The sequence below is a fragment of the Vipera berus genome (genome assembly GCF_964194415.1).
Source record: "Vipera berus genome assembly, chromosome: 8".
In the NCBI taxonomy this organism is placed as follows: Eukaryota; Metazoa; Chordata; class Lepidosauria; order Squamata; family Viperidae; genus Vipera; species Vipera berus.
In genome coordinates, this window is record NC_138211.1 from 13,279,641 (window position 1) to 13,297,120 (window position 17,480).

At 44.6% G+C, this 17,480-nt stretch overlaps 1 protein-coding gene across 1 annotated transcript in view; it reads left to right on the top strand.

The window, feature by feature from the left end:
- The window catches only part of ADGRA2 (adhesion G protein-coupled receptor A2), a gene marked incomplete at its 5' end in the record, with an annotated part of 84,559 nt that overhangs the window by 59,676 nt on the left and 7,403 nt on the right, over positions 1-17,480 (top strand). Inside the window, 15 exons of the mRNA XM_081333546.1 lie at positions 141-212; positions 963-1,034; positions 2,831-2,902; positions 3,268-3,431; positions 4,763-4,976; positions 6,138-6,302; positions 9,623-9,818; positions 10,865-11,014; positions 11,289-11,450; positions 12,114-12,320; positions 13,264-13,468; positions 14,310-14,518; positions 15,452-15,579; positions 15,889-16,012; positions 17,257-17,402. Coding sequence (XP_081189672.1) covers positions 141-212; positions 963-1,034; positions 2,831-2,902; positions 3,268-3,431; positions 4,763-4,976; positions 6,138-6,302; positions 9,623-9,818; positions 10,865-11,014; positions 11,289-11,450; positions 12,114-12,320; positions 13,264-13,468; positions 14,310-14,518; positions 15,452-15,579; positions 15,889-16,012; positions 17,257-17,402 — 2,286 coding nt within the window. The remainder of the gene's footprint in view (positions 1-140; positions 213-962; positions 1,035-2,830; positions 2,903-3,267; positions 3,432-4,762; positions 4,977-6,137; positions 6,303-9,622; positions 9,819-10,864; positions 11,015-11,288; positions 11,451-12,113; positions 12,321-13,263; positions 13,469-14,309; positions 14,519-15,451; positions 15,580-15,888; positions 16,013-17,256; positions 17,403-17,480) is intronic.

Consider the following 17,480-nt stretch of genomic DNA (forward strand, 5'->3'; position numbering starts at 1 on the left):
AATATTGATTGCTGTAAACAAAATAGAGAGAGTAGTAGCCTTGAGAAAGTTTCGACCCTTATCCTCAAGGATCTAGCAAGAACAAAATCCACCCATTCTTCAGTGCAACATCTTATGTTTCTTTTTTCCATATTTCCCAGAGACCTAAAGAACAATTTGATTAGCACCATTCAGCCTGGAGCTTTTCTGGGTCTTCAGGACCTGAAACGCTTGTAAGTAATAGTTTCAACTTCTCCGGAACAGCTAATTTCCTGCTCTTGATTCTTTATTCGCCAAGATACCTTTTATACTTACACATGAATCCCATATTTCCCCACCCCCACTCCTCAATTGCTTAACATCCAAGCCCAGAGCCATTTCAAAAAACTTTAAGTAATCTGTAATCTGTCCATAACTCATAATGCCTGACTGTTTACTATAAGTGTCAGTTTCCTGATAATTTCAACAAAGACGCATGTGGTCACCATCTTCTGAGCTGGGTGTTTATTTTCCCAAAAGTAATTGCAAAGCATATTTGGAAAAAAACAAATCTATCCTTTAATTCTCCACTGGTCCTAGCTGGTTATCCTCATTCAAGTGCACATTTTTTTTAAAAAAAGGTTCTCATGATTTTATGGATATGTCCATGCAGTTGTTTTGTCAACAATACTAAAATGATTGGCCATTTTTTTTGGTTGAGATTTTTGTTGTTACTTTTCACTCTAGCCTTTAATCTCAACATTCCTAATACTCTCCCAACTATGCTGATTCTGCATAGTTTTTTGAGATTAATGAAGAACTAGATGCTGACATTTAGATGTGCTCAGTACACAATTCAAGATATACAAAGTGTTTCAGCCCAACTCAGACTCTCCTGTGCCAACTTTAAAATGTCCCATGAAGAGATATTCTTAATATACTCTTAATATCCATGACTGTTCACGGTTTGTCTATGGCTCTCCCTTTTTCTCATTGTTGCACAGGGATCTCTCCAACAACCGCATTGGCTGCCTCAACTTTGGCCTCTTCCGGGGACTGCCCAGCCTTATCCGTCTGTGAGTATTCAGTGGCAATGGGTGAAAGTATGGTTTGATTGTGAGCCTCTGTACATGTGTTGGAAACAGGAACCCTCATTTCTCACATCTGTCTTCCGAAATCTGCATCCTCCCCAAAGCTGTGAAGGTCACCATCCAGAGTTCCCACCTGGCAAGGCCAAGAGTGACAGTTCTGATGGCTGAAGTCCACATACCGGTAACTGAAAAATATTCTGGTTGGAGAAGACTGGTTCAAAGAATACTGCTTGAGCACAAAGGCCAAGCATGATGGTTTTGCTCTTCTTTCATTATTCCTTTTCAACTTATTTTGTCAGGGAATCCTCCAATTTGAAAGGGAAGGGTGAGGGGTTTATAAGAAATACTTCAGATTGGGATCTATGGATTTATGAACCCAACCACCCATACCGTTGTAGTCTCATCAGGTCTTTCAATAATAATAATAAAAAAAAAACATTTTGGCAACTTTTACTTATTGATGTTCTTTAGACAAATTCTTAAACTTGGTTATCTACAGCTATTAGTCATAACGATGATTCACCCTTAAGATAAAAGCAGTGGGTTGTTGGAGAAAAGAGTAGAAAGAAGTTTAATTGCTCTGGCGTCTGTCTTGGGTTTCTGGGGTTCTCTTAGACTGCTTGTTGGCAATTGGAGAGGACAGGAAGGTGCTGGATGAGATGGCTCTTTGGTCCGATCCAGCAAGTCTCTTGGTTATTTTACAGTAATTTCTTTTAGCTTTTATACCGATACTTTCTGTGAAACGTTCCTAGAGGAACTTACAGAACAATAAAAGACAGAAGTCCCTGTCTTCAGGCTTACTAATTAAGGAAGAAATGGTACAGAAGGGACAAGGGATAGGAAGGGAATAAGAAAACCAGAAAGCTCAGGCATTATTTGCAGTCATTCTCTTTCGTACTCTATCCAGCTGTTTTAGGAATGGGCAACTTAGGGAGGCTCGGATAGACATTCTCATCCCTAGAGCAGATGGTCTTGGGATGGTACTGTTCTTCTTTGCAAGCTCCCAATAGATTCTGTAGGAGAGAACTCCAGTCAGAAACAGCAACAACAATCGGACATGTTTATGCTGCATGGTCTCCTGCCATGGCTTCTGTTCTTGCCCTCCCCCCCAAAAAAAAATAAATTAAACCCATTGCATTCCCTTGTTCACAGTAAATATGTGTGTGTGTGTGTGTGTGTGTGTGTGTGTGTGTGTGTGTGTGTGTGTAATTTTTTTTTGGGCTTGCTAACAAAGAATAAAGGGAGACCGATATGATCATTTCAAACTTATTTGTTCTCATCAGTCAGCCATACCCTTCTGAGATTCGAACCTCAGAAGGGTATGGCTGGCTGACTGATGAGAACAAATAAGTTTGAAATGATCATATTGGTCTCCCTTTATTCTTTGATAGCCAGCCAAAAAATTTACACAAATATGAGCTGCCACTGCTGTGGCTACTGCCCGTAGATGGCCTTGAGCTAGGCTGAAACAGGAAATAAGATTTGTCCCGTGTCTGGGTATTCTGAATGCTTTAACAAACATTTTATTTATATTTATATATACATACATACATACATACACACACACACACACACACACAAACACACACTAATTTGCTTTGAGGGCTCTATGGAGCTGTGAAATTCAGAGAAGGGGCGTTTCTCTCCAAGTACGAGTTGCAAAGAGAATAAGATTCCTACCATCCAAAGACTTCTCTGAAGCACGATGAATCTCAACTTAGGTAGGCCTCTTGGTCTGATCCCATAGGTTTTATCTTACTTTGATATCATCTCTTTGACAGGAACATATCAGGAAATATCTTTGCCACCCTCCATAGTGGAGTCTTTGATGAGTTGCTGTCTCTGAAAGTTCTGTAAGTATTTTGTTTTGTTTTGTTTTGTTTTGTTGGTCAAAGGAAACAGCAGAGAGGAAGCAATTAACTTTTTGAAGTGATTGATGCTGGGGCTGCTGGGACATCTGGGTTTTTCTGCATGGAAAGCCATGCTCAGCCACATTGTTTTCCCCCTTTGAAGCCCCTCTGGGGAGAACAGACCAAGCCATCACCCAGCTATGGACAAGGTTCTTCCATGTCCACTGTGCTACCTCAAGATGCTAGAGCTTTATTTTTGTTGTTGTTGTTGTTCTCCAGGGGTGGACAGGCATCTCTTTCTGCTCTTTCCTGTGTAAATCTTCCCCACCGGCACTACTTCTTCAATTTGCATTTCTCTTGTTCTCCAGTGACTTTGCCAATGAATATCTGACCTGTGATTGCCATTTGCGCTGGGTCCTAGCCTGGTCCAAAAGCCATTCTGTCCAGGTATCTGATAAGACGGTGTGTGTCTACCCCAGCCATTTGCATGGGAAGCTACTACGAAACATCAGAGAGAGTCAACTGCGCTGTGGTGAGGCACCCTCCTGAGTGAGTGAGTTTGCTTGGTGTGCAAAGGAGATTTGTTCAGTAGTCCAATGCTACTTTCTCCTTCAGGGACACTTCCCTTCTTCTACTCCATCCTTCATTCAACAGATGGTTGGCATGCTATTACCGCTTAGCATGGATTATCCGTGAAGGGATGGAGTGGTGTCTCCTCAGGTTTGATTACCGAAAGATGACAGCTCAACATGTAAAGCGTGTCTACTTCATTTTGTAACCCCAAGGGAACTTCAGAGCGGTTTACCAAAAAAAACCTCACCCCCAGCTCCCACGTCAAGCAAAGCAACATGATTCCTCCGGGATGCTTGCAGGGAAAAATTCTTGAGGTCATCGTCTCTCAGCCGATGGGAGTCCTCAATATGGCTCTTCTTTCCCACAGTGTAGCCTGAGTAGCTGGCTCTCCTTTACCATCCATGATGGAAAGACATTTTTTCCTTGCTGGCAGCTCTTAGAAGTAGCAGAATCTTACTCAGATGAGCAGTGCCGTAAAGTACAATCCCCAGATACTTTGCAAAAAATTGGCAGACGGGGAGTAGTGTAGCAGCAAAGCAGACAGGCGGCTTTGGAAACATGTGGTCCTTGGGTCAGTCTGTACACATTCTCCTCACTCAGCATACAGTTTCATGTTGACTTCACGCAGAACGTGGTAGAGTGATAGCTCAGTGGTTAAGACACTGGGCTTGTTGGCTGGAAAGCCGGAAGTCCAGGTTCAAGTCCTGAGCTCCACACGATGGGGTGAGCTCCCGTCCTTGCCCCCCCGCTCGTGCCAACCTAGCAGTTTGAAAGTATGCAAATGCAAGTAGATAAAATGGTGGGAAGGTAACACTGCTCCGTGGAGATGTCTTCGGACAGCGCTGGCTCAATGGTCTTGAAACAAAGACGAGCACTGAACATAGTTGGGCATGACTAGCAAGAGTAAAATCTGCAGGAACTCCTTTACTTTTTTGCCTTTTACCTTTAGAATTTAGCAAGTTTTCTTTCTTTTTCTTTTTTAAGCGCAGTAACTGTATGGACATTGAATTAATGGAATAATAAAAGCAGGATTAAAAAAAATCTTAGAAAAAAATCCAAGTAGACATATGCACAAGCATTCTGGGTATGTCCTTCTGGATGCATTGATTTCTTTTCTTTGAAGGGTTGAGCATAACTGACTTTGACTGCTGACCAAGTGGGCCTTTTGATAGGAAGCTTTCAGTCAGACGGTCCAGGACACCAGTGATTTAGGCTTTCTTCTCTCCCTTTCCCTAAAGCCTAAGTAAGGTCTTCTCTCTCTTTCTCTCTCTCTCTCTCTTTTACCCACAGAAGGGTCCCCAGAGCTGCACACTCATCAGCTAATCCCCTCCTTGAGGCAAGTTGTCTTCCAAGGAGACCGACTCCCTTTCCAGTGTTCAGCCACCTATCTGGACAACAGCACACACATCCTCTGGTATCACAACCATGCACTGGTGCAAGAAGATGAACCTAGCGGCATCATCTTAGAGGATAGTCTCGTTCACGATTGCACTTTAATCACAAGGTACTAGGGGATGAGCTGGGTGGGTCAAAGAGGGAAGAGTTCTTTCCTGGCTGTTTCCAGTCTTTGGTCTAGCAAAGCCTGGCCACTGGGCAGGTTGATTTCCACCAACACAGTCAGTGGGTGAATTGATGTTGACTAACACCAGTAAGAACTAAGCTTTAGAAACAATGTCTTATTGATTCACACATAAGCAATAACTTCAGAGAACAGGGATGGACATATAACCATTTAGCTCATTTTTTGTAGTTGGGTTTGACTTGATCCCAAGCAAAAGATCCTGGAAGGAAGACTGGTGGCTGCCTTCTTGGTGGTGGCACCCTGTTCTGGAATTCCCACCCAAATTGATTTGCCCAGTGCCCACACTGCTATCTTTTCAGAGTCTTGAAAATATATGCTGATTCCTTCAGGCATTTGTAGATATTTGAATGCATTATTCTTTTATGTTTAAATATATAGGTAGTTCTTTTTATCCTACTCACCCAGAAGGCAGTAAATAAATCGATTAACTGGAAAATAACTTAGTAGATTTCTGTCCTTTGCTTCACTTTGGAATTCTGTCTGGTCACTTCCAACCACCCAATAAATACTGTATACCTTCCCCCATTTTTAAAGACCTCCATAGGGCATTACAAAGGAAATACCTGTAGGTTTGGGTGATCTGTATGACATTATAATGATTAACCTTACTTGAATGCTGCTAATAAATCTGTTCTGTATTGAACTCTGAAAACTTTTCTATTAGGATGTGCAGCTATTTGAGTCAAGAATATAAAAAATGTTTTGGAAAAGATGGATGCATGCTTACCACAGGTCTCATCCCCTCCTTAAAGTAACCATGCCTTCTCCTGCACAACCATGGTAGGAAAGCAGGCATTTTAATTAGTCATGCAGTATGATCTGTTGATGCCTGCATATGATCTGTATATTCCTGGGATTATGTAGCCCCCTGTGAGCCTAGGAAAAGGCAGTACTTCAAGGAGGCACTGAGAGATGCAGTGAGCATGTCCACACCTCTTCCTAGGTTTCTGCTTCAGTTCCCAGCAACTATACATTGCTAATTCTGTCTGTAAAGACTGTGATGTAACGAGAGGAAATATGGGTTGCTCAACATGGGTTGACCATCAGCCCCTGTTCTCTTCTAAAAGCACTCTCTGTTTGCAGTGAGCTCATCTTGTCCAACATCCATGTCTCGGCTAGCGGTGAATGGGAATGCACCATCTCCACTGCCCAGGGCAACGTTAGCAAGAAAGTGGAGATTGTTGTGCTGGAGACCTCAGCCTCGTATTGCCCACCGGAGCGGGTTACCAATAACCGTGGAGACTTCAGGTAGGGGCCAAAGTGTGGCAGAAGCTGTTATCGCGAGCAGAACTGAACATCTACGTTCCCCAGGCTGGTCCAGAGTTCTACTCATTTAGCACTGGCCAATGTGGGAAGAAATTGTCTTAACAGGGAACCGTTTAGTTTTGCTCTATCCCTTTGTGTGTTCGGTTGCTGGAGAATCAACTTTTGAAGAAAAACAAGCTGGACATTTGAAATAAAGGATAACTTACATCAGCGGTCCCCAACCTCTTGGGCACCAGAGATCAGTTCCCTGGAGAGAGGTTTCTCTGCGGATCGGAGGGTGCACGGTTTTTCGTGCTGCCTGCATTCCGCAGATGGGGCTTCGCTTGTTTGCATGGACCAGTTTCTGGCATGCCGCGGCCCGGTGTTGGTTCATTGACCAGGGGTTGGGGATCCCAAACAGATAAAAGAGTGAAAGATTCAAGGTTTAAGAAACAAGAGTGTGAGCTGCAGCCAAGAAATAAAAACAAAACAAAACAAAAACTGAAGCTGAATATTTGGGGAACAGCCAGTACACTTGAGTCTGGCAAACCCAATTTTTCCTAATTAGTTGCAGCCATGGAAAAATGATCAATGAGGAAAAGATAGAACAAAGAGCCATACAAACTCTAAAGAGTGTTTGGCTTGTAGTTTTATACACATGGAGAACTTTGCTGAAAACAAGGATGGCCATAAACTTTCCCCCCCCCCCCCCACTCTGTCACGTACAAGGAGTTAAGTCTCTGGGACTGTGCAAATATTTGAAAGAGGCAATGGGTTCAAAGAGGCACTTCTTCAAAGCATGGCCATAAAGTGTTTTCAACTGGCAAGGAGCTTAACCGAGGTAGAGCAGCATCTCTGCATGGGTTGAAGCACGTCGTCGTGAAAAGCAGAGCTACCTCAATCTCTACCAGCCTACTTCTGGCACCCTTCTTCTAGCAAAAGTTGCTTGCATAAACTCAAGAGAATCTCCTTCTCATTTGCCCATCTCTGCCCTCTTGTGCATTGGCAGTAGAATTGCAGGCAAGGGCCGGAATCAGAAGGCGCACCCCTTCACCAGCATCTCCCGCGAAGAGCCGAAGTTGGCTTTTCCCAGGAAACCAACCCCAAAAGGAGCAGAGCATTTATTGCAATCGTAGGAGAGACCCCCGTCACTCTTTCACCGAGAAGATGGGAAGGTGAAGCTGCTTCCTTTGAGCTTCTGCTCTCTTTTCAGCCCTGCTGGACAAGGGCTGGGTTGGAGGAGCAGCTGCTGATGGATTGTCTGAATCCCATTGCCAAAAGCTCCCCCACCCCTCCCAGGGAAGGCAAAGTCAGCGAGGGATTTGGGATCGCTGGCAATTGAAGCCTGGGAATGATTAAGCATCTGTTGCAAGGGAGGCCATCTGAGAGGCCCGCTCTGGCAGTGCAGACAGGCTCCAGAAACAGGAGGTGTTGGAATTTTTCTGGCAGGAGAAAAAAGGCTCATGGAGTCGGCTGTAACCTTGGCGGGGTCTTGATGGAATATAAATTACTGTGCAGTCAATGTGGCTTAAATTAACAGCGGGCCCGTCTTCTAACTCCTTCCCCCTTCCTTCCATCCGTAGCCTGCATGAGCAGGATAGAGCCTGGGATTAGACGTAGGAAAAGCAGCCGCAGCAGCAGACTAGCGGAGGGTTGGAAGATCTTCCCCATCTGTGGCCCAATCAGGTATCCCAGTGGGGACCAAAGGCCTGGCCTGTTGTACACAAGAGCTGTTTTTGCAAGATTCCTCCTTTTCAGGAAATCCCTGGCGGGAACCTGACTGAATGCCAAATGAATAAAGAGATGGTTAGGAATCAACTCCTGGATTTTATTTTATTGCATTTTATTTTACTACGGAAAGGGGTGGGGGGTGGGGTGAGGATTCCATACAATGAGGGAGGGAGGGATGGCATATTTATATTTTCTTTCCTTTCCCTTCCTTTCCCTTCCCTATCCTTACCCTATCCTTTCCTTTCCTTTCCTTACATTTCACAATTCCAGAGGGTTTTTCTTGCTGGGGGGGGGAATCAAGATTCCAAGAGCTTGGCAAACTTTTTAACTGAACCACTGCATGCCCAAAAGTCCCATCAAGAAGGTCGAACGTATTGATCTGCTCTTGTTAGCCTCGGTGTGCTAGTGCCGTGCTTTGGGGGAACCTAGTTTGTAACATTAAAATCCCAGCTCCTCGTTCTAAGCTTCCACATGAAAATATTCTTTCCCCAACCCCAAAACTCCTTCTTGCCTCCTTTGAGAAGGGGAGCGATGCTCCTTAAGGGTCTTGGTGCTCATTATAAACATATTGTGGGAGAAAAACCCTTCCCCCCTGCTACACCAATCAGCAGCACAGCTCCAGTACGCCTCCCCCCTCAATTGTTGGCTTCCAAACAGCTAAGGAATTATGTGTCTGATTCATACTAGCTTGTTCGTCATTTACACCGTAAGATACATGAACTGCTGACCAATATATTCAAATGCTCTTTTCTTTTCTTTTCGTTTTTTTTGGAGGGAGTTGCTGGAGGAAAGATAGTTCTTAGAGGATGGAGGGAGAGAACTAGTGATCTGCTTTTCATTTGATCTGATTTGATCATTAGTGCTAAGGCAGAGTTCTCAATCTGCGGTCCATGGACCCCTGGGGGATGGCTGTAATGCCATTACAGGGGGTCATGAAGGCTTAAAGAAATGTTTAAAAAATGTTTAAATCTTGAGTTAAGTCTTGGGGGGGGGTGTCTGTGGCCATGATCTGTGGTCACAGAATGTATTTAAAGGAGGTCCATGGTGAAGAAAAGGTTGTGAACCACTGTGCTAAACTAAGGTCTTCCTTTTCCTACCAAATGTAAAACGTGCTTGAGCTGTGGGACAAGAAAGAAGCTTGCTTTGAAAGATGGCATCCAAGGTGGGGGAGTGTCTCTGATCTCCATTTGCCTTTGCTCAATCCATCCAGCTGTTGCTGCTGGCACAGGAGGGAAGCAGCCTCAACTTTCTCTGATCCAGATGTTGAAGCTGCTGAGCCAAGGAGAGCATTCCAAGAGGCAAACAAATCACTCCACAAAATAATTGGCATTTGACATCCTCCTATGTTCCCAGCCCTGAGCTGAAGCAATGGAATTTCTTTTCCCCCACATGGTAGAGCCTCATTATCTCTAAAGTTGCACACACACACACACACCCCAAACCTTATTCCTACTTTCCAGCCTTCTTATGCCATCCTCCATAATTCCTTCACTTTCCCTTGGTTGATTCCATAAGCCATTTTTTTTTCTGGGATCTGGGATCTCTCTATTAGAGTAGATGGACATAAGTGGTCTTCTCCTCTTTGGCGCTAGGTGGCCCCGGACCTTGGCTGGCATCACTGCTTATCAATCCTGCCTCCAGTATCCCTTCACTTCTGGGAATGTAGGCTCTGGCCATGAAAAGCAGGCATGGAGGCACTGTGACCGCACAGGCCACTGGGAGGAAGGGGACTATTCACACTGCTTGTATACCAATGATATCACCCGTGTACTCTACACCTTTGTGCTGGTGAGTAGGACAATGAGGGCTTATTCCTCTTTCTTTCCATCTGGTTATCCGTGAGCATTTCGCAGCTACTACGGTAGGCAGACCGACTCAGAAGGTGCAGCAAGAAATGCCCACAAGTTTTATCCAAGACTTGCTGGTTCATTCCAAGAAGGAGATGGTTTTCTGGGGCGGCTCAAGGGATACAAAACAGAATGACAAAGTGACTGTTTTGAAGCACGTGGAGAGCCCTTTCCACTGCTTGCTATGTATGAATTTACCCTTAACCTACCTGAGATTTAGAAATCCATCTGGTCCATGTCAGCACTGCATTAACCCACTTACTTCTTTCCGTGATGTATTTTTTTTTACAGGTTTAGCAGTACTATTAAGTCACAACGTCTCTACATACCTTCCCATATACTTCATTGTTTAAGGCCGTGCCTTTCCCTGCTCATGTTTTGTACATCTTTCCCTACTATACTGCATTTTACACAATTAGCCCTTGAGTTTGTTATTTATATGCAACATTTCATAAAGCATGCTTTTTAAAAAATATATACATATATATCTCCAGCTTCCCACATTGTATTATTTTTGGTATGTCTCTCTCTCAATTATCCACCATGCAGTCCTCTTTAACCAAGAGCAATTAATCCCAACAGATTCCATGTCTCCCATTTGTCCATCCGTCTGTAATCCTGTGGTCCACATGACACCACAGGATACATGAGCCCCTTTCTTGCAGCCCTCCAAGTTACAGCAGACCACACTTGACTGGGCTGGCCTGATCATCATCATCACTTCACTTTGACAACATCCTTTGAACACTCACAGGGTGGCATCTGCATTGGCAGATCTCAGTCCTTCTCCCAAAAGTGGTGGCTATTTCCTTTTATATTCTGTTACATTGAGATCGGAGAACTGACAAAATAACTTCACCCTGCAGCTAAGCAGGCTTTAAGCCAGCTATCTCCCCATTTTGTAAATTAAACATTGTCGGATATTTGGGGGGTGGGGAAAGGGAGCTTAGACTGCTTTGACACTTATCTCCATTGATCTGCTGACAGATGCCCATCAATGCCTCAAATGCACTAACCTTAGCCCACCAGTTGCGGGTCTACACAGCTGAAGCTGCAAACTTCTCAGATATGATGGATGTCATCTATGTGTCTCAGATGATTGAAAAGTTCACTGGTTACGTAGACCAGATCAAGCAGGTAAGTGCATTTACCTTTGGACCCGACTTTCCTGTGCTCATTTTCCCACATTCATGATGGTGAGGAAAGAAAAGGAGGGTTTACGTTCCATTTTTTGCTAAATTCGCTCAACATATAGAAAGTCTAAAGTAAAGATGGGCAGTCTGTGGCCACCATCCGATCTTAGCATCTATATTGTTACTAATCCTAACAAGGTGGCCTAACAAGTACATCTTTGATCTGGAATGAAATGTTCAACGATTTCCTATATCCCAAATTGTCTGCTTTCACCCAGCTGACCGACGTCATTGTGGAGATGGCAAGTAACATGATGCTGGTGGATGACCATGTTCTGTGGATGGCCCAGATTGAAGAAAAAGCTTGTACCAGCATAGTGCACTCCTTGGAGAAGATTGCAACTTATGCTGTCAGCACCAACTCTCAGCATATGGCTGTGGTAGGGATCCAAGCTCTCCTAGTGGGTGAGCTGGGAGGAATGGCAGAGTAAAAGGCTAAGCCTGAAGCTTAGGTGTGGGGTACTGCCAAAAATGCTAATTACAGATACATGGGGTGGGCAGCAAGGAATTAGGAATCCAGAATAAAAAACACACACAGGTGAAATGGGAGAATTATTATAGTGTGGGACGTATTATGAGTTGGCTGAGACTAAGATATACAAGGAGCCAGTGGTGTTCTTGGACAGCTGTTGAGACTCAAGCATCCTGAAATGTCCTCCTCAATGATGATTGTGCCTTTCCCCCCCCCTCCCCCCAGTTCCTTGTCTGTTCCTTGATGTTCCTATTGCTTTAAACTTTCCGTAGTATCTCAGAGGAGCACACAACCACAGTGTAAAGGCTATTAGGAGATCTTAAAGAGGGAGAGGATTTTATGTGGTTGCTTCTATCAGAAGAGCCCATAATCAGGGCAGAAAACATGGGGAAGACGTCCCACAAAATTGCCACAGGAAATTCCATCTGTCCAGGAACTTGGATAGGAGGGTTAAAAAGCTAGAGACTTCACAAAAAGCTAACGGCTGATGGAGTACAGATGGCCCACATGGGATTGGCTGAATCTAGAAAGGTAGCTTGGTTTCACAAAGCTCTTGCCTTTGTTTATGCAGAACTCCAGGAACATCGCCTTTGAAGCCTACCTGATCATGCCAGAAAGTTATCTGGGCATGAGCTGCGTGGCTTTTCAGAAGCGTGAGAATCTTGGTAGCCGTTCTCCACGACAGGAACCGTTTTCTGAATCCCTGTCAGACCAGCAGCTGAAGTTCCGTTGTGCTACAGGCCGACCAAACATCTCCTTGGCCAGTTTCCACATCAAGGTGAGATGGGATGGAGAAGAAAGGTTTCTGGTGGATGAATGTAATAGGATGGAGAAGCTACTCCTTATCTGTGGCATAGCAGTAGGTGATGATGGGGCTTAAATTGAGGAAATGGCATGTAGCTTTTCCATTTAGGCAAGCACCACATATTGCTAGGTTTTTCATATCAGAATGGAAGGCATAAGAAGCAGAGCAGCCTGGAAAACATTATAGACATATCTGAAAAACCTATTGACATATCTCAATCATTGGGGAGGTGACGGAGTAAGAGGAGGAGGAGGAGATGATGATTATTCTTTATTGGCCAAGTATGATTAGTCACACAAGACAAATTCCTTATGTGTCCAGTCACACTTGGCCAATAAAGGATATTCTTCTATTAACCAACGATTGAGATATGTCAGTGGATTGAGATGTCATTAATGTTGCAAGGACAGCTATCAAAAGTTGTATTTCCTAACTAACCAAGAAGAAGAATGGCACTGTTCTCTTTTTGAATCATTCCTTGTCCATGAAAGAAGAGGGAGTCAACCTATTCTCCAAAGCACCAGAAGGCAAGACAAGAAGCAACTGTTGGAAACTAACCAAAGAGAGAAGCAACCTAAAACTAAGAAGAAATGTCCTGACAGTGAGAACAATAAACCAATGGAACAGCTTACCTCCAGAAGTTGTGGGTGCTCCATCACTGGAGGCTTTTAAGAAGAGATTGGACAGCCATTTGTCCAGAATGGTATAGGGTCTCCTGCAAGGGGTTGGACTAGAACTCTTTCCTTTCAACTCTTATTCTGTTATTCATTTTGTCTGGGTGTGTCAGTATTTTGACTGTTTGTGTCTCAGGCCTTTTGGGATGGAGAGGAGATGGGGGTTAAGTATGGGAAGGGCTGCAAGAGTTTGGCTTGGCCAGGCCCCCATCTTTAGCTTTCTTCGTTCCTCTTCTCATTAGAACAGCATTGCTCTGGCCTCCATTCAGCTGCCTCTGGGCCTCTTCTCCCCACCAGCTCCCCACCAGCCTGTGCCCATCAGGTGTAAGCTTCAGTTCCTGGTGTTCCGCAATGGAAAACTTTTCTGCAGCACTGGAAATTCTTCACACCTCGCCGATGATGGCAAGCGACGCAGCGTGGCCACCCCGGTGATCTATGCAAGCACACGTAAGAGACCCCGGTTGCTGTGGCAGAGAAGGACAGGAGAGGACCCCAGTGCAGGGAGGAACTGTGCGGCTGGCAGTTTCATTGGGAAACTTGGGACCAGGGCATGGAGATGCTCATAAGACAGCTGTTGTGGGATGGATTGCCTGGGAACAAAGCAACTGTCAGAGTTAGTGAGGCCGGTCTGGAAATTCTTGTCCACCAGAAGATGAATGTCTGTGGAGATTCTCAATCATCCATGTCATGGTTGTCGCAAAGGTGTTTTTCCGAAAGGCAACTAGACTTGGTTTTTTTCCTTGACAACATTTCTTTCTTCAGAACTGATGAAGTTTCCTGGATGAGAAGCGAAACGTTGTCAAGGAAAAAAAACCCAAGAAAATCCAGTTGCCTTTTGGAAAAACTCCTTTGGGACCACCAAAAGGTCCACCAAGGGGGAGATATTCCCACTCCCTTAGAATGCTCTTTTCCATCCTTGGAGACACACTTCCTAATGAAGAACCCATAAGAATCATCATTTTCTATTTTTCTGCAATACCCAACGGCTTGTGTGTGACATCCCTGGAAATAAAGTTGACGCTAAGGGCTGGTGCTTTATATGGTTGTTGTTGTTAATCAGAAGACTCAAACTTTATTTGCTTTCCGTTGTCTGAGCAGTAGCTCTGTGGAATTGATTTAAGCAACTCTTAGGCTGTGAGGAAAGGGTCCTGATCCTGAAAAAAAGATCTCCTAACCCAGCTAGGCAAACCCTATTTGAGCAAACAAGCATCTGCTGAAGTTGTTTTGAGTTCTGTGCACTTCCATTGACTGCATTTTGATAAAACCCTGGTTCTGCCTCCCCTCACAGATGGCTGTGGCGTAAGCAATCTCACCGAGCCGGTCATCATATCGTTGCGGCATTTGGACGAGGGCATCGATCGCACAGCCGCTTTCTGGGACTTTGACATTCTGGGTGGTTATGGTGGCTGGAGAACCGAAGGATGCCAGCTGATCCTTCAGGAAACCAACTTCACTACTGTCAGCTGCCGACATCTCAGCAACACTGCTGTGCTGATGGTAGGCAGGAGGCGGTGTATGGCACTTTGATCTACTACATTTCTATTTAGCCCTTGGTTACGTCCCATACAATTTTGCCAAATTCTCTTCCAACAAAGCAAGAAAAAACACTTTCCCTTTTATATGCATTTCTTAAAGGTCTTGCAGGCCGTTTTCCACCTTCATGCCTCATGGTGTGTAGCTTCCTTCGTTCCCAACCTAGGGTAGATAACCTCCAGAGCTCCCAGTTTCTTTTGCTCCTGGTCAAAGTGGGTAGAGCTACAAGGAAATGTAGTCCAAATTATTTGGAATACGCCAAGTCATTTAAATCTGTTTTCAACTTCCTACTCCACAGAGACTTATAAAGACTTCGCATATATTATTGTTATGGTAGTGTTATTTACTAGAGTTATATTCTGCTTTTCCTTTGGTATCTCAAGGGCAGGGCAGTGGCTCAGTGGTTGAGACGTTGGGCTTGTTGGCTGGAAAGCCAGCAGTCTAGGTTCGAGACCTGAGCTCCACATGACGGGGTGAGCTCCCATCCTCGCCCCAGCTCCTGCCAACCTAGCAGTTCGAAAGCAGGCAAATGCAAGTAGATAAATAGGTACCATTTCGATGGGAAGGTAGAAGTGCTCTGTGACATTGTGCTGGCCACATGACCACAGAAAAATCTTCGAACCGTGCTGGCTCAAGGGCTTTAAGACAGAGGTGAGCATTGCCCCTTATAGTTGGCAACGGGTTTTTTTTCAGTGTCTCAAAATGATTAGACACCACTCTGTCCTCCCCTTTTCCCGCAAATAACAACCATACGTTTCAACTGAGACAGAGTGAATGGCTACACGCATTGGCCAGATAACCCCTTTCAGCTGCCCACGGAATGATTTTGATAGAAGCTGCCTTAATAGTTGTCCTCCTCCCATATTATGCACTAATCAAACATATTCTCAAATACAGGAACTGAGTAACTTCCCGCCTGACTCACCGAGTCCCACTGAGGTGCTACATCCTGTAATTTACAGTTGCACAGCTCTCCTGCTCCTGTGCCTGTTTACCACCATCATCATCTACATCATCAACCACAGGTGAATTTTTAGAGTTGAAAGTTGGGGCTGCCTGAAATCCTCCTCCCTACTGCTGAGCAGGTAGCTACAGTAGCCACCAAACGTCTCCAGAAGATGCCACTTCCCAGGTTTTTCTTGGTGATAACACTAGCCCAGTTCTTTCTGCTTTGAATAACAGCTCCACCACCCTTACCAGAGTCAGACTCAGGGCTTTCTCATCACCTGCCTATCTTTCAAACAAAGATACCTTTACTTGAATATAGGGCCCTTGCCTGCAAAGCTTTACTGTTTGATCTCTTAACCTTCTTATCCCCCCTTTTTTTCCCCCAGCACCATTCACATTGCACAGAAGTGCTGGCATATGCTGCTCAATCTCTGCTTTCACATCGCCATGACGTCAGCTGTCTTTGCAGGCGGCATCACTCTCACCAACTACGTAGCCGTCTGCCAAGCTGTGAGTTATGAGGGCAGGATCTGATTAAGGCGGGCTGGTAGGTTTTGCCAGGTTTTGACACATCACTGAGAGGTTTTCTTCACACACAAAGAACACTGAGATGTTGCTAAAAATGGCTTCAAGACCACACCAGCGTTCCCTTTGCCACATGGATCTAGTCCAGCCCCTTCATCGTGAGCCGAGGTGGTGCAGTGGTTAGAATGCAGTATTGCAGGCTACTTCTGCTGACTGCAGGCTGCCAGCAGTTCGAGTCTCAGGCTCAAGGATGACTAAGCCTTCCATCCTTCTGATTGTCGGGGGCAAAAGGCTGACTCTGTAAACCGCTTAGAGAGGGCCGTAAAGCCCTATGAAGCGGTATATAAATCTAAGTGCTATTGCTACCCTTTTTCCAAATCTGTCAACTTCCACATGGGTTGGACAGAAATTCCTATCCCATCAAAATCACATCACATCACACATGCTGCCTGGAATTCCGAGAACTGATAAGTATATTTCAGCGTCCCATTTATCAGTAAATATATTATTGTAAGGTGTTACATCTGTGGAGATTCATAATCATCCAGGTCATAAGGTGCTTTTTTCCAAAAGGCAAATGGACTTTCTTGGGTTTTTTTCTTTGAAAATCTTTTGCTTCTCATTCAAAAAGCTTCTTGGATGAGAAGCAAAACATTTTAAAAGGAAAACAACAACAAAAAGGTCCAGTTGCATTTTGGAGAAAGCACCTTTGGGACATTACCGTAGGGCCACTTTGATTGTCTTTCTAACTATCTCAAGATCCACCTAGATGTTGCCCCCTATTTGTTTGGTAAGGAACAAATGAACAGATGCTCCACCCTCAAAACCACCATCCCCATTACCAAGCTGTTTCACTATTAACAGGATTACCTTCTTGAGAGATCAGCCCAAATTTACAAAAGATACATTGCCAAGGCAGCTGAGGATGCTAATTTGAAGGCAAATCCATACACAAGCCCTTAGCTACTTTACCATTGAGGCAAAATTGGGAAGCTGATGACCCTCCAAGAGTTTTGAGATTCCCATACAAGCAGATGGTCCTAGTTTAAGGAACATCTAAAACCCATCTAAAAGTTTTTTTTTGTTTTTAATTTGCCCACTCTTTGAATAACATTGATATCTCCTCAGACTTATAGGGATAGACAATCCCACAAATGAAGTACTGGCAGTTGTAGAAACTCTTATTGACTCCCAATGTGGCTGTTCTCCACATCCCCTTCCCTCCCTAGGTTGGCATCATTCTCCATTATTCTTCCTTGTCTACTCTTCTGTGGATGGCAGTGATGGCACGTGTGATCTACAAGGCATCCATCTGGAAGGCACCCCAACAGCAGGAAGGGGAACCAACTCAGCCTGCCCCTCGCCCAATGCTACGGTATTAAGGAAGTGGGAACTATAGGACTTGTTGGAAGACACCTGATTCTGGGCGGGAAATGAGAAAATTAGCACTTCA